Here is a 20045-nt window from a genome sequence, read left to right as displayed (position 1 = left end):
CAGGGAAGTATATAGTGACACAAGCTTACCTCAGCAAACAAGAAAAATCTCAAATAAACAACCTAAACTTACATCTAAAGCAACAAGAGAAAATACAAAAAACAAAAACAAACAGACAGAAAAAAAAAAAAAACACACACACACACACAACAAAACAAACAAAGTAGAAGAAAAGAAATCATAAAGATCAGAGCATAAATAAATGAAATACAAATTTAAAAAAATAGAAAAGTTAACAAAACTAAAAGCTGGTTCTTTGAAAAGATAAACAAGATTGATGAACCTTTAGCTTGATTCATAAAGAAAATGAGGTAAGGGGCCCCCATCAATAAAATCAAAAGTGAAAAAGGAGAAAACTACAACTGACACCAGAGAAATACAAAGAATCATATGAGACTATTACACACAACTATATGCCAAAAAAAATGGACAACCTGGAAGAAACAAATTCTTAGAAAAACACAACCTTCCAAAACAGAACCAGAAAGAAACAGAAAATATAGACAGATCAAGCACAAGCAATCAAACTGAATCTGTGATTTAAAAACTTCCAACAAACCAAAGTCCAGAGGACCAAATGGCTTCACAGGTGGAGTCTATCTAACATTTACAGAAGAAATAATACTTATCATTCTGAAACTCTTCCCAAAAACTGGAGAGAAAGGGAACACTCCAAAACTCTTACGAGGCCAGCAACATCCTGATCCCAAAACCAGACAGAGATATCACAAAAAATAGAAAATTAAAGGCCGATTATCACTGACGACCAGAGAAGCAAAAATCCTCAGCAAAATAGTGGTAAATTGAATCCAACAGTACAGTAAAAGGATCCCACACCGTGCATGATCAAGTGGGATTCATCCTAGGGATGCAAGGATTTTTCAATATCCACAAATCAGTCAATGTGATGCACCATATTAAGAGACTTCAGGATAAAACGTATGATTATCACAATAGATGTAGAAAAGCGTTTGATAAAATCTAACATTTCTGATAATAATTCTCCAGAAAGTGGCCATAGAGGGAACCTACCTCAGCATAATAAAGGCCATACATAACAAGCCCAGAGCCAACATCATACTTAACGGTGAAACGCTGAAAGCATTGTCTCCAAGATCAGGAACAAGACAAAGACGCCCTCTCTCACCACTTTTATTCAACAGTTTTGGAAGTTCTTGTCACAGTAGTCAGAGAAAAAAAAGAAATAATAAGGACTTCCCTGGTGGCTCAGATGGTAAAGCGTCTGCTTGCAATGTGGGAGACCTGGGTTTGATCCCTGGGTCAGGAAGATCCCCTGGAGAAGGAAATTGCAATCCACGCCAGTATTCTTGCCTGGAAAATTCCATGGACGGAGGAGCCTGGTGGACTATACAGTCCATGGGGTTGCAAAAAGTAGGACACGACTGAGCAACTTCACTTCCACTTCCAAACTGGAAAAGAAGTAAAACTGTCACTGTTTGTAGATGTGATTCTATAAGCAGAAAATTCTAAAGGCACTACCATAAAACTACTAGGGCTCATCAATGAATTTGGTAAATTTGAAGGATACAAAATTAACATATAAAAATCTCTTGCATCTCTATACACTATGAGTGAAATATCAGAGAAATTAAGGAAACAATCCCATTTACCACTGCATCAAAAAAAATACATCGAAATAAACCTACCTAAGGAGGCAGAACGCCCATACTCCAAGAACTGTAAGATGCTGATGAAACAAACTAAAAACCACAAACACAAATGAAAAGATATGCCACATTCTTGGACCGGAAGAATCAATAATGTCAAAATGACTATACTACCCAAGGCAGTCTATTGATTCAATGCAATCCCTAACAAAAATACCAGTGGTATTTTTCACAGAACTTGAACAAGTAGCCAAAACAATCTTGAGAAAGAAGAATGGAGCTAGAGGAACCATACTCCCTGGCTTCAGACTATACTAAAAGTTACAGTTATTAAAACAGTATGGTACTGACACAAAAGCAGACATAAAGTTCAATGGGTCAATTAATTTATGACACAGGAGGCAAAAACATACAAGAGAAGAAAAGAGTCTCTTCAATAAGTGGTCCCGGGAAAACTGGACAGCTACATGTAAAAGAATGAAACTAGAATATTCTCTAACACTATATATAAAATACAGAGAAGGCGATGGCACCCCACTCCAGTACTTTTGCCTAGAAAATCCCATGGACGGAGGAGCCTGGTAGGCTGCAGTCCATGGGGTCGTGAAGAGTCAGACACGACTGAGCAAATTCCCTTTCACTTTTCACTTTCATGCTTTGGAGAAGGAAATGGCAACCCACTCGTGTTCTTGCCTGGAGAATCCCAGGGACGGGGGAACCTGATGGGCTGCCGTCTACAGGGTCGCACAGAGTTGGACATGACTGAAGAGACTTAGCAGCAGCAACAGCATATATAAAATAAGCTCAAAATGGATTAAATACCAGATACTATGAAATTCCTAGAGGAAAACAAAAGCAGAACACAACACTCTTTGACATAAATTGCAGCAACATTTTTTTGGAATTACCTCTAGAGTCTAACAGAAGCAAAGCAAAAACAAACAAAAAGACCTAATTGAACTTAAAAGCTTTTACACAGGAAAGGAAATCACAAGCAAAACAAAAAGACAACATACCAACTTGGAGAAAATATTTGTAAAAGAGGCAACCAACAAGACTTAATCCCCAAAATATACAAACAACTTGTACAGCTCAATAAAAAAAAAAAAAAAAAACAATCAAATAATGGGCAGAAGTTCTAAATAGACATTTCTCCAAAGAAGACATACAGATGGCCAACAGGCATATAAAAAGACTCTCACATCATTAATTATTAGAGAAATGCAAATGAAAACTATCATGAAGTATCACCTCACACAAGTCAAAATGGCTATTATCAAAAAGTCTAAGTTATCAAAAAAAATGCTGGAGAAGGTGTGGAGAAAAAGTAACCCTTCTGCTCTTGACAGGAATGTAAATTTGTTCAGCCACTATGGAGAAAAGTATGGACACTCCTTCAAAAACCAAAAACAGAACTACCATATGATTCAGCAATCTTACTTCTCGGGCATATATCCAGAAAAGATGAAAATTCTTAACTCGGAAAGATACAAACACCCCAATGTTCACAGCAGCACTGTTTACAACAGCCAAGGTGTGGAAGCAACCTAAATGTCCATCCACAGAGGAATGGATAAAGAAGATGTGGCATATATATACATACAATGGAAAATTACTCAGTCCTTCACTGGAAGGACTGATGCTGAAGCTGTAGCTTCAATACTTTGGTCACCTGATATAAAGAGTTGACTCATCGGAAAAGACCCTGATGCTGGGTAAGACTGAAGGCAGGAGAAGGGGACGACAGTGGATGTGATGGTTGGATGGCATCACCAACTCAACAGACATGAATTTGAGCATGAACTTATTTACAAAATAGAAATAGACTTGCAGACACAGAAAATAAATTTATGGTTACCAGAGCAGAAAGGCTAGGATAGATAAATTGGGAGTTGGGGATTAACATACTCACAGTACTCTAAATAAAACAGATAACCAACAAGGTCCTACTGTATAGCACAGGAATGACAGTCAATATTTGTAATAACCTATAATGGAAAAAAATCTGAAAACATGCACACACATACACATATATACACACACACAACTATAAGGAAGTAGCAACTCACTATAGTATCCTTGTCTGGAAAATTCCATGAACAGAGAAGCCTGGTGGGCTACAGTCTAAGGGTCGCAAAGAGACAGAAACAACTGAGTGACTCAACAACATATATAACTGAATCACTCTGCTGTACACTTGAAACACTGTATATTGACTATACTTGAATTCAAGAAGTTATAACTAAAAATGTTTTTGAAAAAAAGTTTTTGGATTAATAAATGTTTTTCTTTCCAAGAAAGGGTCTACAAGGGATCTTATAAAGACTCAAAAGCATTTATCACACTGATACATTTTTAAACATTTCCACTGTGTGTTAATGAACCAGCCAATTATGAATAAATCTATTAGAATGGACTAATATCCTGAAAGAGAAACATTTCACTTCTTAATAATAAAAGAAAGTTGCTATGATTATTCAAGATTATGTTTTAATATAAAAAACATAACAGAAGTCTACAAAAATTTTAAAGTAACTTGTAGTTTTATTTTCCAGTACTCTTGCAATCTTTTACATTACTAACAAAACTGCAATCACAGGAATCAGACACAAAATTTCTGCATTTATTTCAAACAATCATACAGAAAGACCATACTACACAGACATTATTATACTGCAAAAGTCAGAGATGACTGAAGTTTAGATAGATAATTTTATTTAGCTGAAGAATGAAAAGATTTTCCACTCTCCGCAATTATAGCTCAAATGTTTTTTACGGCAGATGACATTCAAGTTGGAGATACAAATGATACACTCTGAAGTAAGTAATATAAAACTCAAGTCTAGGAACTAAACAGATTTTCAGCTGCACAGGTTGTTCTTCCAGTTTAAATTTTTTCACAGAAAAAAAAAAATAGATCGCAGGCAAAGAAAACCAAATTCCATATAAGCATGGTTCACTGTTTTTTATTTTACCTTCATCAAGGCAGGCAAAGTACAGATGCTGTACATTAAACACATATACAAGCCCCTCAAAGCACGTGGATTCCCACAGGCAAAGCACACTTGCTAAGCTCCGCTCCTCTCAGAAGCGTGTGACTGCAGCTAAATATACAAAGAGCCGTCCGCTGGTCCCACGTAGCCAACTCCAATGAGCAGGACGTCGATCAGCGTCCATATTCCCAGGCCCCCGAAGCTGAAGAGCTTGCCGAGGCCTTCTCGCCACTGGCCCAGGTAGAAGCGATCTGCTCCAAACCCACCGAGGGTGATGCTGCAACAGCAAACAGGCCTGCAATGCATCAACAGCCCCCCAACTGCCAGCTGGGGCTCAGTAATCGTGCTGACTCACATGTGAAAGGGCCTCAGATCAGCAGACCCTGGATGAGGACACAGCGATCATCTCACAAATGCACACCACCAAACAATCAGGCAAGAAGACTGCTCACATGTCAACAATGAACACACACGAGCTGTAATGAAATCTAATCCTTCTCTTTTGAAGAAAATCTAGCTTGCTACTTTTTTAGGTAGCAAAAAAACCGTGCATCTGGGAGGGCAAAACACGGTTAGTCTAACAGACAGACCAGCAATGTGGAGGCTGCAGGAGCATCTCAAGGCAGTCAGCCAGCTGGCCGCCTCATCAGGTCTTGACCTTTGTCAATCAACCCATGTAAAAAAGCTCTGTGTTAGGAAAAATTGACTTTTAAGGTTCCTTCAAATTCTAACATCTAACAATATTCAGACAACTTCTCATTGTTTTTCTTTTAAAATTTTTATTATGGAAAATTCTAAAACTTACACAAGTTAAAAGAAAGCAAACAGCACCCATGTTTATCGTTGTTTAGTCACTCAGTTGTGTCTGACACTTTGTGACCCCATAGACTGTAGCCCACCAGGCTCCTCTGTCCATGGGATTCTCCAGGCAAGAATACTGGAGTGGGTTGCCATTTCCTTCTCCAGGGGATCTTCCCAACCCAGGGATCGAGCCTATATCTCCTGCATTGGTTTCTTTACTGCTGGGGAGTCCACAACCCAGCCCCAATAATTATCACCATGTACACACCCCAATTCATCACACCCTTTCCTTCCCACCCCAACCCGAGAACCATGAAGCAACTGCCAGGCATCATCACATTCAATATTCGGCAAGAAACCATGTTGAGCCCAGAGAAGAACTCTATTCTTACTGTTTAAAAGCCAGCTGTGAAATGTGTCATAGTAATTTATGTTCACAATGATGGGGAGACTGGGTGAGGGGTGTACAGAACACTCTAGCTTTGCTTTTACTTTTCTGTAAATCTAAAATGAATCCAAAATAAAAAGTTTGTTGGAAAGCAGAAAGTCAGGTGTTATTCTCAATGTGAACTACTGTGTCAAAGACGCTGGGCAATCTCACCTTCGCTATGTCTGACTTTCTGTCGTGGCCCCCTCTTTTCATTTACCAGGGGAGCCTTCCTGCCAGACAGGACCCTCCACCTTCCTAGCCAGACCCTCAAGCAGTGGTCCCCAGACAGAGGCAATACCTGGAGGTGCTACTGACTGTCACCACTGGGGTAGGGAGACTTGTAAACAACACCCAATAAATGGAGTCCGGAGAGGATGCTACACACCCTACTCTGCACAGGATGCCCCACAACCAAGAATTCTTGGCCCAAACATCCACAACGACAAGGCTGAGAAGCCCTGCCCACATCCCACCATACAGTCCCTGGGCTCTCACCGCAAACCTCCAATAGCGGCCTACCTGCTGAATCGGGATTTGGCCAGCAGCCTACCTGCCCTTCCCTCTGGTGGGGGTGGGGAGAACTGCTACAATTTCCTTTTCAAACTGCTGAAAAGTTTAACAAATACAAGTATATTTTTATGTAAAAATTAAGTCTATAATTATGCTTGAATAGTGTATTACAGGTGATTTTCAACATTTATCTTTGTCATTTTTGTTTTTTCTAGTTTTCAATACTGAGCATGTATTATTTTTTTTATGATTTAGAAGGAAATTACTGAAAATTAAAGACAGTTATAAGTCTAGCTACTTTAAATAGTAGGCAGCACTTCACTGACTCACAGTACGCTCAGAGTGGGAAGACTGACTGGTTCTAGTGAGCTCCAATAATGACTCGAGTCACCTCCAGAACATGCAGGCATCTTGGGAGGAAAGCCAGCAACAAGCCACCAAGTTCCACAAAGATAGTGGTCTGGCCACCTCAACAGCCCCCAGCAGCACAGTCCCCGTGGTTTACCCAGCCCATGGCAGGGCCTGAGGGAGCAAGAGAGGAGCGCAGAAGAGCCCAGCAGCCACAGCAAATGCCCAGTGGTGTCTCTGCTCACTGGGAACAGCGCTTACCTCAGAGCCAAGGCTGTGGACCACTTGTATCCCCCGGTCCAGTTGCAGTAGAGCATCTTTGGAAAAGTGCGGTTACCTAAGAAAGGGAAACACTCCACAATGAAACACGGGTATGAAAGTACTCTGGCAAGAGACTAAATTATAGGTGGTGGTCTTATGATTTATAATCTAAAAAGACAACTCTCTTCACAAAAATAAGTGTTCACTACCCTTGAAGGCTAAACAGAAAGCCCTAACTGTCCACGAGCACAGGCTTATGAGGAGCACAGGTTCATGAGGACCACAGCTTGAAGAAGGTGAACCACCCTACGTGATGTCAAGGTGTGGATGATGTGGGGGTGAACGAGACAGACAAACCAGGCACCAGGAGGGGAGAAGGCTACGCAGGACCGACACATCCTATGGACACAGGCCACAGATGGTCCAGGAGTCCTGGGACAAATGGCTGTTCAAACTGGAGAAAAACGAGACAGATAAACCAGGCACAGGGAGGGGAGAAGCCCACGCAGGACTGACACATCCCGTGGACGCAGGCCACAGATGGTCCGGGGGTCCTGGGACATCTGGCTGTTCAAACTGGAGAAAGTGAGTCTGACTCCACCTCACACCATACACCAAACCAATCCTGGGGAACTAAAGACCTAAATCTGAAAGGCCACAGTTACAACTTTTAAAAGAAAGTACAGAAAATTATCTCTGTGAATCTGGAGCAGGGAAAGGCTTTTTGCAACAAAAAAGGGCTAACTATGAAAGATGAAAAACCAACTAACTAAAATTTTAAAGTTGTGTTCAAAAGAGACCAAAAGAAAGTGGGGGAAAAAGTTAAAATTCAGGAGAGGATTTTAGGGCCATCAAAGGTTACTATCCAAAATACAAAAGAATTCATAGAAGTCTGCAAGAAAAAACAAAACTTAGGGACGAGTATTGGAGAGGATGTGGATCCTCAGTAACAGCTGTGCACCACTGGCGGGAGTGTGAACAAACACAACCACCTGGAAAAGAACACATGCCAGAGAGTGCATGCCAGACACACCCCTGTACACTTGACAAGAGACAAAGACAGAAGTTTAAGAGCAGCAAAATTTGTAAAAAAGAAAAAAAAAAAAGGTAAACAGTCCAAATACATTGGAGAGCAGAAAAACTATGATACAGTCTTACAACAGGTTATTATAAAGAAATGAAAAAAGAAGAAGACAAGCTGAAGAATCTTAGAGCCATAATGATGAAAAGAAACAAGTCCCAGGAGACCATAAACAGCCTGCTACTACTTCACACAGTTCTGAGACATGCATTACTGAATAATTCACCACGCTGTATTCTAGCACATACATGGGACAATTATAAAAAACTTAAAGGAAGGGATTGGGATCATAAGAAACCTCAAAAGGGTATCACCCCTAAAGAAGAGGCAGGAAACACTCTGGCAGTTTCGATGGCATCAGATGCTTTGGCTGTTAACCTGGGGGAGACTCAATCACACATTATGCTCTACACCTTATACATTTTTATTTTATGAAGTACTACGTTTTAAAAGATAAGGAACTGGCATAACTAAAAGGTGCTGATAAACATTTCTGACTACACAATTGAAACCTAATTCTCAAACGTCTGTGATGGTTCTGCAAGTACGCCTGAAGAAGAGCACTCTGCCTAGAAGCTCCCTCAGCCGACTCACCCAGGCAGTGGACGTGGTCCCGCACAGTGCAGTTGGTTGGATAGCGCTGCCGAGGGCAGGACACCGCCCTGCAGTCGCTGGAGCTGAAGCACTCGTAGTCAGCCTCCGGGAGCTGCCAGCAGAACCTGCAGGTCATGTTGAGGACAAAACTCTTCTGGGATTTGAAGTCTGGATCCTACAAAGGACACAGAGCTATTCGGTCATAATCCAGCTTGTCAATATGTCACTAAAACTACACAGTTACAAGGCACAAGTGTCAAAAACACTTCTATTTATGATCTAGGAGGAAGTGGCAGACAAACAGGTACCAAGCCAATATGTATGCAAAACAAATGTATATGCCATGATCTAGGATCATAAGTATATACCCCAAAATATACACCTAAGAAAAAATACCTAGATAAATGCACATCAAATTATCAAAGGTTATCAGGATAAGATTACTTCATCACTGTTACTTTGGCTAAATTTTTAATAACACACATGCATACTTATATGACAAAGAAGAAAGGAAAAGGCACTTTATGAAGCCCCAGAGACACAAGAGAGCTGACAGGGCAGATGAGTCCCTCTGCTCAAAGTACTGTGCAGTACGTGGGAGTCGGGACCCAGCTGGACACTCCTAGAGGAACAGCCTGCCTACCGGGTCTCAACTCTTCCTAGGAGTCCCTGAGGTCCTAAGACCCAGGGCAGTCACTGCTGTTACACTCCCAGGAGTACCTGACAGGACCCACCCAGAGGCAGCCCCAGGAGACCATCCCCATCTTAGAAAGAACCCCTTGGAGAGGTTCAGCCAGTGCTATTGTGGCCCTGAGCCTCGAAACAAGAGTCCATTTCAATTTTAAATTTGTTTTCTGCCTGTAAGAGCACCCCATGTGCTTATATGTTACACATTTGGAAATTACAGGAAAACTGGTAACCTCTCCAGAGAGAAGCACTGTCTAACCTTCTTTCATTTTTGCTTCCTGTGATACAGTTTTACATTCATGGAATTATACTGAAAACATTTTGTATCCTTTCACCACCACTTGATATTATGCTATAAAACATACTTTTCAAAACTGTATTTAAATGGTAACACAATCACCTCTGGAAGTATCATATTTACTAATTTTTTTTTTATTAATGCAAAAACCACTTATAAGGGCAGTATTCACGAGTAAGGCACTGCTTGATTTAAACATTATTATTGTAAATGTCTGCATATTTCTAGTGATCCATCTGTAACACACGTTTCTCAACCTGTTTTTTTGCAACACTGGGCAGACAGTGTACATGGTACAAACTCTGGGAGACAAGAAGAGAGTAAAGAGATGGCTGGCCCTGCCGGGCCCTCAGCACTGAGCACAGCTCATCCATGCTGGTCTTCCAGGGAGTCTGTTCTATGCATGGGCACGCTTACGACAGATATGCTTCTTCTTTTTCTAATTTAATGTTCCCACTGATAATTACTTTCACTTAATTCTGAGGTATCAGTAAACATCTCTGGAGCTGCCTAGTTCTCAACAGCTGCAATGTATTTATTTCACTACACAGTGAGCTGCAAAGTGAACTGCTCTTTCTTGGACATTCAGCTTGCTTCCAACCTTGCTGGGTGAACAATGCAGCTAAGAATATTCTTAGGCATACTTATGTGTATCAATGTGCAGTAAGTAACACCTGTTAGATGAATTCCTAGATATGGAACTGCCAGGTCAAAGCTTACATGCATCTGTACGTTTCAGAAAGAAAGAAAGTGAGGTCACTCAGTCGTGTCCAACTCTTTGCGACCCCATGGACTGTAGCCTACCAGGCTCCTCCATCCATGGAATTTTCAAGGCAAGAGTACTGGAGGGGGTTGTCATTTCCTTCTCCAGGGGATCTTCCTGATTCAGGGATAGAACCCGGATCTCCCACATTGCAGGCAGATGCTTTACCTTCTGAGCCACCAGGGAAGCCCACAGGTTTCAGAGATGAGACAAACTGTCTACCACAGGCTGACTAATCCACACATCTACTGACAAGACACAGCAATGTTTGTCTCTTACACCTTCAAGAAAAGTGTTATCAAACTCTGTTTTGCCAATCTGACAGGTTAAAAAAATGCATTAATTTGTATTAAACTATGAGAAAATTAAGCACCTTTCAAATACAAGTTGAAAGTCCACCTGTATTTCCTTTGCTACGAACCATGTACTCATGCTCTAGCACTATTTTTCTACAGGACTGTCGTCTTTTTCTCATTGGCTTTTTGGATGTATTGATATATTATAGGTATTAGTATATTATTTGTCACGTGTATTAAAAAAAACTTTTTCATCGTTTGTCATTTATCTCTGGCCTTTATGCTTTTTAAGGTCATGCAGAAACCCCTCACCTTTAGTAGTCAAATGTATAAATTCTTTCTTGTATAACTTTTAAACTTTATTTCATACTTAGAAAAATATTTCCCACTTTGAGATGATAACAGAACTCTCACGCTTTCTCTGGTACTTTGAGGTTTCATCTTCTCACGTAAAGTCTGGCATCTATCTGGAATTTACTTTGGACAAAATAGGGATTCTACTTTTTTTCCATGGGCACCTGGGCACCCTAGCATTCACTAAGTCCACAAAAAACTGCAGACCCCAACAAGAGCTCATATGTGGTAAATACCTTTCCCTCTGTGACACAACTGTCATTACTGAGAATACAGAACCTACCTAAAGGAATTAAACTTGCCTCACTTACACTAGCAGACTAAGCTCTCCTCCAAGTAACAGAAACAAAAACCATTTCTGTCAAGCACATCTCCAGCTGATGTCAGCTGGGCTGGCAGTTTCCATTACAGCTGGATTTCTGCACTTACTTCTATTTATATACATTATAAAACAATTTCTTTGACTAGTGTAATCCAGGTGAGATTCCCTTGGCCTGAGTCCCTATGAGTGCACATGAGAAGGATGAGAAGAGTTTATTTCCTTCTATTAATCTGAAGTTCAACATAAGGTGAGGGGAGGGAAGGGGGTGAATGCAACAGGCGAGAGGACGAATACTTGCGTATACACCTGCAATGGTCTTAAACACCAAGGGAAGAATACGGGGCCGGCCCCAAATCACAGCCGCAGCACTCCTGGAACCCGCGGCTCCTGACAGCCAACTGTTTGACTGCTCTTCGTTTCTAAGAAGAAACACCACCAGATGCTCTTGAGATTACCTTCAAAAGCCACCTCTGGGGGCCAGGCACCTGCTACTGTACAGGATTTGTGATGACTGGCTAGTCACGAAGCAGGTGAGATGAAAGCACTTGAGGTGTGAAGAGGGAAAGAGTGCTTCCAGGGCGTGTCTCAGCCAAGGGTTAAGGACGGACCAGGGACAGGATCAGCTAGGAAAGTCCCTCCCTAAGTTTTGTCATTTCTCTACCTTTGTCATTTCTCCTGTCCTCTGCTATTTTCTGAAAAATGAAACCACCTGTTTTTTTGGATCACCTAAAGGAGGAAGAAATTGAAAACTAAGTTTCACTCAGGAACCAGTTGTGAGAGATAAATGTCCAAGACACTAAGGCAAACAAAGTAGGCTCATTCTGGGAAAAGCTCCCCTAAGCCATCAGGGTTTTCTCATTTTCCACAAGGTACCTACTATGTGCCAGACTTACGAAGCATGTGATTTCAAAAGCCATCAAACAGGTTTTGTTATTAGGTGAGTAGGGAGAAAATTCTATTTAAGATGAAGCAACCAAGACTAACTGATTATCCTAGGGCAGTCATGAAGACTACCTGCCAACTAGCTCAGTTTTCCAGCGCACTTTCAAGAGCAACACTGATACACGAAAATGACAAATACTGAAGTTTACCAACACTACATCCAGATGCTGAGGCCACATAAAATTTCATGCCCCCTTGGAGTGAAGCCTCCCTCAGGCCCTCTCCTGATACTGGACTTCAGGAGAAACAGAAAGAGCCTGGGTGGAGGGGAGGGCAGAAACTTTCTAATCTAGCCCTCTCCAGACCAGGCTCCAAAGGACAGATGCGGAAAGGTATCTTGTTCAAGTGAGAATCACTGGGTCAATGGAAACCCGCTAAAGAGAACATGACCTAGAATCTGTGTTTTCTTGACCACCTCCCACAACAAGGGCTCCACAGAAACACTTTAGGAAAAGTTGCTCTAGGTCCATCTCCTGATTTAACAGGAGACAAAGGAATAAATCTCAGAGCTGGCCTTGGCAAGGCCAGGAGTAGACACTGCTTTGTTATTCATTTCTACTCTCTGTCTTGCCCAGATGCTGGGACTACAATGAAGTGTGCAGTAATTTCCCTGGTCCAACCATTCAAGAATGCACATATGTGAATCTCCCTGACCTGGTCACACTCAGCAGGTGTAGGGCTGCCTCCAGGAACCGAGCTCTGAAGCAGGTGTCCTGAGAGCTGTAAACATATTAGAGACAGGCTGCAGTGTGACAACTCTAGCAGGGTCATTGCTGATGCACAACAGTGGGTGCCCTTGAGCCTGTTCTATGCCCTACTTGTTATAAGCAGTCTGACAATTACTTCAGTTTAGTCTTATGTCAGGAAATTGTTATCTGAATCCTTACACCAAACCTTGCTAGGAGACAAAAGTTTCATCTGATAAAGTGGACTTTACTCCTCAAATCTTACTTTTAAAATGTAGAGCACTTTCTCAATTTTCCCCATGTTCGCGTCTAAACTCTATTTATAACTCAAGCTTTACAGTGAGTTTAAGAATTCGTAAGTTGCAGTACTTACAACACAGGTAACAGAAGGTTTGACTGTGCAGTCAAAAGTGACAGGCTTCCCATAGACACAGGAAAAATTGGTCTTGCAATCTATACAGTCTGCAGGAAGTCTGCTACACAGGCCATTGCTCGGACATTTCATCACATAAGGTGGGATATCGGTACTTTCTGCAAGGGGCGAGAGAGAAGCTTATTCTCTTAGAATATGGATTAGAATAACAGATAAAAGCAATTTTCCAAGGTTAAGGAACACAATCATGAGCATAACATACATATATGGTTCTAGTAATAAATTAGGACTGCAAAAAGTTTATTGTGTTACAAGATGAAAAAACAAAGGCTTATAGATGATAAAGTTTGTTCAAGATCACAGAGGGAGGGTAGAACTGGAATCAGAATCCAAATTTCTCCGTTTCCAATCCACTGTGCTTTTCACTTGAATTCACTAATTTTTAAGTGAAGCCACTGACCCTCTAACACAATCAGTACAACAAGGAACCACCCCCAGAAGATATAGTGTCATTGTTACACAATGGTACTTCCACAAGCCACAATCTGCAAGGAATATTCAGTTTTACACTACCAAAGTACAAACAGTTCTTAGTATTAGCAACTTATTCAGTGGGTTACAGTTCTTTTTTTCCAGCCAACCTACCCAGGAGTATAATATATTACTATGAGTTAAGAGATTACCAAAACTGTAAACACTATTCTCAGGAAGGAAGAAAAGCTCTCAAAAAACGTCTGAAAGAGTCAAAAATTCTTGTGCTTTCTCTATAAAATAATCTATGTTTTAAACACAAGTATGTTGATGTCTTTTAGCAGACTTTAATAGAAGGAATAATATATGGATGCTAATTTCACTTCACTGAAATAATGGAACTCTACAGGGATGAAACTACGGAGAACAAGGTTTCGTTCAGCAAAGCACATTGACACTCATTTAAAACTCGTCCTACTTAAAGTCACTATTAAGTGGGCAATTATGCAAAATATCAGAGTACATCATGCAAAATGCCGGGCTGGATGAAGCACAAGCTGAAATCAAGATTGCCGGGAGAAATATCAATAACCTCAGATTCTCAGATGACACCACTCTTATGGCAGAAAGCAAAGATGAACTAAAAAGCCTCTTGTTGAAAGTTAAAGAGGAGAGTGAAAAACCTGGCTTAAAACTCAACATTCAAAAAACGAAGGTCATGGCATCTGGGTCACTTCATGGCAAACAGATGAGGAAACAATGGAAAACAGTGAGAGACTTTATCCTGGGAAGCTCCGAAATCACTACAGATGGTAACTGCAGCCATGAAATTAAAAGACGCTTGCTCCTTAGAAGAAAAGCTATGACCAATCTACACAGCATATCAAAAAGCAGAGACATTACTTTGCCAACAAAGGTCTGTCTAGCCAAAGGTATGGTTTTTCCAGTAGTCACGTATGGATGTGAGAGTTGGACTATAAAGAAAGCTGAGCGCGGAAGAATTGTTGCTTTTGAACTATGGTACTGGATAAGACTCTTGAGAGTCCCTTGGACTGCAAGGAGATCCAACCAGTCAATCCTAAAGGAAATCAACGCTTAATATTCACTGGAAGGACTGATGCTGAAGCTGAAACTCCAATACTTTGGCCACCTGATGCGAAGAATTGACTCACTGGAAAAGATCCTGATGCTGGGAAAGATTGAAGGCAGGAGGAGAAGAGGATGACAGAGGATGCCATCACTGACTCGATGGACATAAGTTTGAGCAAGCTCTGGGAGTTGGTGATGGACAGGGAAGCCCGGCATGCTGCAGTCCATGGGGTCAGAGTTGGACACGACTGAGCAACTGAACTGAACTGATGCAAAATATCACTTTTTCCTTTATTGTTTTGTTCCTATTACTACTGAGGCTGGAGGATGGACACTTAGAATCACAAAACCAAAATGTCTCTGAAGCCTGAAAGGTTAGTAATTTGCTCCAGCTTCCAGCGGCATCACCAAACTTAAAGCCAAGTCTCAACCAGTCCCTTTGGGATTTCCCGCACCCCCACCATCCCCTCCCCTCCCTGCCCCATTTCACACAGCCCTTTTAAGGGGGTGCCTTTTAATACTCAACATCAGGATCAGGGTCAAGAGGCACAAGAAATTTTCTGAAGAGAAAGGAACATTGGTTGAAGGTAATCTGTGACAGGCAAAGGAGAAAAGGAAAGATATAAACATCTGAATGCAGAGTTCCAAAGAATAGCAAGAGGAAATACGAAAGCCTTCTTCAGCGATCAATGCAAAGAAATAGAGGAAAACAACAGAATGGGAAAGACTAGGGATCTTTTCAAGAAAATCAGAGATACCAAAGGAACATTTCATGCAAAGATGGGCTCGATAAAGGACAGAAATGGTATGGACCTAACAGAAGCAGAAGATATTAAGAAGAGGTGGCAAGAATACACAGAAGAACTGTACAAAAAAGATCTTCATGACCCAGATAATCACGATGGTGTGATCACTGACCTAGAGCTAGACGTCCTGGAATGTGAAGTCAAGTGGGCCTTAGAAAGCATCACTATGAACAAAGCTAGTGGAGGTGATGGAATTCCAGTTAAGCTATCTCAAATCCTGAAAGATGATGCTGTGAAAGTGCTGCACTCAATATGCCAGCAAATTTGGAAAACTCAGCAGTGGCCACAGGACTGGAAAAGGTCAGTTTTCATTCCAATCCCAAAGAAAGGCAATGCCAAAGAATGCTCAAAGTACCGCACAATTGCACTCATCTCACACGCTAGTAAAGTAATGCTCAAAATTCTCCAAGCCAGGCTTCAGCAATATGTGAACCGTGAACTTCCTGATGTTCAAGCTGGTTTTAGAAAAGGCAGAGGAACCAGAGATCAAATTGCCAACATCGCTGGATCATGGAAAAAGCAAGAGAGTTCCAGAAAAACATCTATTTCTGCTTTTCTGACTATGCCAAAGCCTTTGACTGTGTGGATCACAATAAACTGTGGAAAATTCTGAAAGAGATGGGAATACCAGACCACCTGATCTGCCTCTTGAGAAATTTGTATGCAGGTCAGGAAGCAACAGTTAGAACTGGACATGGAACAACAGACTGGTTCCAAATAGGAAAAGGAGTTCATCAAGGCTGTATATTGTCACCCTGCTTATTTAACTTCTATGCAGAGTACATCATGAGAAACACTGGACTGGAAGAAACACAAGCTGGAATCAAGATTGCTGGGAGAAATATCAATAACCTCAGATATGCAGATGACAAGACCCTTATGGCAGAAAGTGAAGAGGAACTAAAAAGCCTCTTGATGAAAGTGAAAGTGGAGAGTGAAAAAGCTGGCTTAAAGCTCAACATTCAGAAAACGAAGATCATGGCATCCGGTCCCATCACTTCATGGGAAATAGATGGGGAAACAGTGGAAACAGTGTCAGACTTTATTTTTCTGGGTTCCAAAATCACTACAGATGGTGACTGCAGCCATGAAATTAAAAGACGCTTACTCCTTGGAAGGAAAGTTATGACCAACCTAGATAGCATATTCAAAAGCAGAGACATTACTTGGCCAACAAAGATCCGTCTAGTCAAGGCTATGGTTTTTCCTGTGGTCATGTATGGATGTGAGAGTTGGACTGTGAAGAAGGTTGAGCGCCGAAGAATTGATGCTTTTGAACTGTGGTGTTGGAGAAGACTCGAGAGTCCCTTGGACTGCAAGGAGATCCAAGCAGTCCATTCTGAAGGAGATCAGCCCTGGGATTTCTTTGGAAGGAATGATGCTAAAGCTGAGACTCCAGTACTTTGGCCACCTGATGTGAAGAGCTGACTCACTGGAAAAGACTCTGATGCTGGGAGGGATTGGGGATAGGAGAAGAAGGGGACGACAGAGGATGAGATGGCTGGATGGCATCACTGACTTGAGGGATGTGAGTCTGAGTGAACTGCGGGAGTTGGTGATGGACAGGGAGGCCTGGTGTGCTGCGATTCATGGGGCCGCAAAGAGTCGGACACGACTGAGCGACTGATCTATCTGATCTGATCTGAATCTTCATGGGTGAGGTGAAAAAATACTAGAAATAAAAGAGATGTGAATGAGGAGCCTGGGACTGGAAAGAGATGAAGCAGGAATGTAGAAAGGTATTGAAATACCGAGGCTGTCTACAGAAAAGGTCTGTGCATCTGTCTTTAGTTCACATAACCTAAAATGCAATCAATAAAATGTTCAAAACATGGAAAGTGAAACTCGCTCAGTCGTGTCCGACTCTTTTCGCGATCCCACGGACTGTAGCCCGCCAAGCTCCTCTGTCCATGGGATTCTCCGGGCAAGAATACTGGTGTGGGTTGCCATTCCCTTCTCCAGGGAATCTTCCCGACCCAAGGATTGATCCCGGGTCTCCTGCATTGCAGGCAGACTCTTTATCATCTGAACCACCAGGGAAATGATTTCATATTCTACAGGAAATGTTCACCAAAAAGGGAGAGACCACTAGATATAAACACACACATTTACGAGCACGGAAAACGCCCGGTACCTGCCGCCCTGGGCACCGCTGTGAAGGTCCGTGTGGGGCCCGGGTCCTTGATGGCCTGCGGCAGTGGCTGCGAGGGCTCCTCGCTGAAGGACCCTGCGACCGGAGAGACGGAGACCTCAGGCGGTGCGGCTGCGCTCCAGGCTTCAGCTGCCTGGGCAAACCTGGAGGCCTGATCGCCCACGAACTGAAGGGGAAACCCAACGAGGTCGACATTCGTCCCGGTCTGCGAGCACCTGGGACCAAGCGCGGGGCCGGGACACAGCCCCACGCCTCCGGCCGAGACCCCGGGCCCTCCCATTCCAGGCTCGCGGCTTCGGGTCCCTGAGCTAGCCGAGGGGCGGAGGCAAACCGTGCCGGACTCGGCCGCAGCGACCCGCGCCCTCCTCCCGCACTCTGCCTCCGCCTGCGGTCCCGGGGCCCCCAGCCCTCAACTCACCGCCGCCCGACAGGATGTAGAACTGTGAGAGGAACAGCACCACACGACACAGTCGGCAAAGAGGCCGCAGCAAGACCACCGCAGCCGCCATCTTGCCGGCGCGCTCTCTTCCGGCCGCGCGGGGACGCGCGAGGGGCGGGGCGCCCGCGCGCGCCGAGGGGGCGGGTCCGGACGGGGCCACAGCGCCGGCGCAGGCGCGGCAGCCCTGCGGGTGTTCCCCGTGCTCAGCCGGCTAAGGCTGCCAGGTACCCACCTCCACCGCCCCCCAACCCCCCTACCCTCCCATCCCCCCACCCCCCCATCCCACCCCCGGCGCCGCCTGCCCCTGGAATAAGAGGCTCACCTTTCTCCCTTGTGTCTCAGCTAGTAAAGAATCTGCCCGCAATGCAGGAGACCTGGGTTCGACCCCTGAGTTAGGAAGATGCCCTGGAGAAGGGAAAGGCTACCCACTCCAGTGTTGTAGCCTGGAGAATTCCATGTATTGTCCGTGGGGTCGCAAAGAGTCGGACAAGACTGAGCGACTTTTACTTCACTTTCTCCTTCCTGAAGGATTGAGGGCAGAGGCTGGCAAGTTTGGGAAGTTGGCCACTGTTTACCTGTGACTGGATCTGTACGTTTAGTGACAAACAAAAACTGCTGCTGTACGCTCGGCACCGTGCAGAGATCTGACGAAGTTACGGTTAGTCTGACTGAAAAGGCGCTTGTGTACAGATGCGGCCCAGACTGCTCGGGAAGGACTCCAGGTGTGCCCGGGAGACCCGAGGCCCCACTCCGCACCACCCCGGGGCCCGGCCAGCGTCCCGCCCCGAAGTCTAGCCAGTCCCTAGAGACACTCCTCGAGGACAGAGAGAATGCCTGGTGGCGCACGTCTCCGGCCCCCAGACCGTCTGGAGGAGGCCCAGCTCCGGAAGGGAGGTGCTCGCAGGCCGCGGCCCCCTGAGGCCCACACGGCAACCCACACGTGTTCCTGCCGCAGCATCCTTCGTCCTGGGCCGCGCATAGGCCTCCCTCTTCGCCTCCATCCTCCACAAGACCGTCCGGGTGGGTAGTCCTCTCACACCCCTTCCCTCACAAGTACATTTGGTGAATAAAGAAATCTATCGAATAGTTCTTGGCTTCAATAAAAGTTGTAACTTAAAAAGTTACATTACACAACCTGCAGCTTCTAGCATCGCACAGGTGTGACCCTTGAACCACCTCGGGGAGAGGGGTGCAGGGGGAAACTCACATATAACTTAGAGCAGGCCCTCCAAGTCTGGTTCTTCCACCTGTCGCGGGTAGGATCCTGTATACTCTAGTATTTACTATTGAAAAAGTGTGTTAGTTGCTCAATCGTGTCCGACTCTTTGCGACCCCACGAACGGTAGCTGCCAGGCTCCTCTGTCCGTGGGATTTCCCAAGCAAGAATACTGGAGCGGGTTACCATGCCGTTCTCCAGGGGATCTTCCCAACCCAGGGATCCAACCCACATCTCCTGCGTCCCAGGTGGGTTCTTTACCGCTGAGCCACCAGGGAAGCCTACTATTGAAAAACACCCACAGGATTGTAGACCCATACAGTTCAATTTGCTGTCATTCATGGTCGACTGTTCTGTCCACCACCTCGTCAGGAAGCTAAATGACCAGTGTGTACAGAAGAAAGCAGGTTTTAAATCTGTTTCGAATTCCAGAGCACATAGCAAATAAAGACTGATGGAATGCAAGCTAAATTCACTATTGACAAAGCCATTTTAATACGGTTCT

The 20045-nt window shown here is 43.6% G+C and overlaps 1 protein-coding gene across 3 annotated transcripts; it reads right to left on the bottom strand.

Annotated features, from left to right (window-relative positions):
- Nucleotides 1–1136: 1136 nt before the first annotated feature.
- Nucleotides 1137–18443, bottom strand: TM2D3 (TM2 domain containing 3). Of its 3 annotated transcripts, none has more exons than XM_070775289.1 (6): nt 18304–18443; nt 17868–17960; nt 13368–13525; nt 8647–8821; nt 6972–7047; nt 1137–1430 (listed from the first exon to the last, which is right to left on the bottom strand). In XM_070775289.1, exons 1-6 carry the CDS (start codon nt 18392–18394, stop codon nt 1367–1369), a joined length of 657 nt encoding a protein of 218 aa, XP_070631390.1. In that variant the 5' UTR covers nt 18395–18443; the 3' UTR covers nt 1137–1366. The 3 variants fall into 3 exon arrangements, with proteins under 3 accessions (XP_070631390.1, XP_019839433.1, XP_019839434.1); XM_019983874.2 differs by lacking the exon at nt 1137–1430 and adding an exon at nt 4153–4898; XM_019983875.2 differs by lacking the exons at nt 1137–1430; nt 17868–17960 and adding an exon at nt 4153–4898 and having other exon boundaries at nt 18304–18432.
- Nucleotides 18444–20045: the final 1602 nt, after the last annotated feature.

This window comes from Bos indicus, chromosome 21 (assembly GCF_029378745.1).
Source record: "Bos indicus isolate NIAB-ARS_2022 breed Sahiwal x Tharparkar chromosome 21, NIAB-ARS_B.indTharparkar_mat_pri_1.0, whole genome shotgun sequence".
NCBI lineage: Eukaryota > Metazoa > Chordata > Mammalia > Artiodactyla > Bovidae > Bos > Bos indicus.
This window is presented reverse-complemented; position numbering and strand designations above follow the sequence as displayed.

Excerpts from the sequence above, each read along its gene's own strand:
- TM2D3 (XM_019983874.2), bottom strand. The coding sequence starts at position 18,394 with ATGGCGGCTGCGGTGGTCTTGCTGCGGCCTCTTTGCCGACTGTGTCGT. Across the intron at positions 17,961-18,303 it reads CTACATCCTGTCGGGCGGCG|GGTCCTTCAGCGAGGAGCCC; the intron begins GTGAGTTGAGGG and ends CTCCGGTCGCAG. Across the intron at positions 8,822-13,367 it reads AACCTTCTGTTACCTGTGTT|GATCCAGACTTCAAATCCCA; the intron begins GTAAGTACTGCA and ends TGTCCTTTGTAG.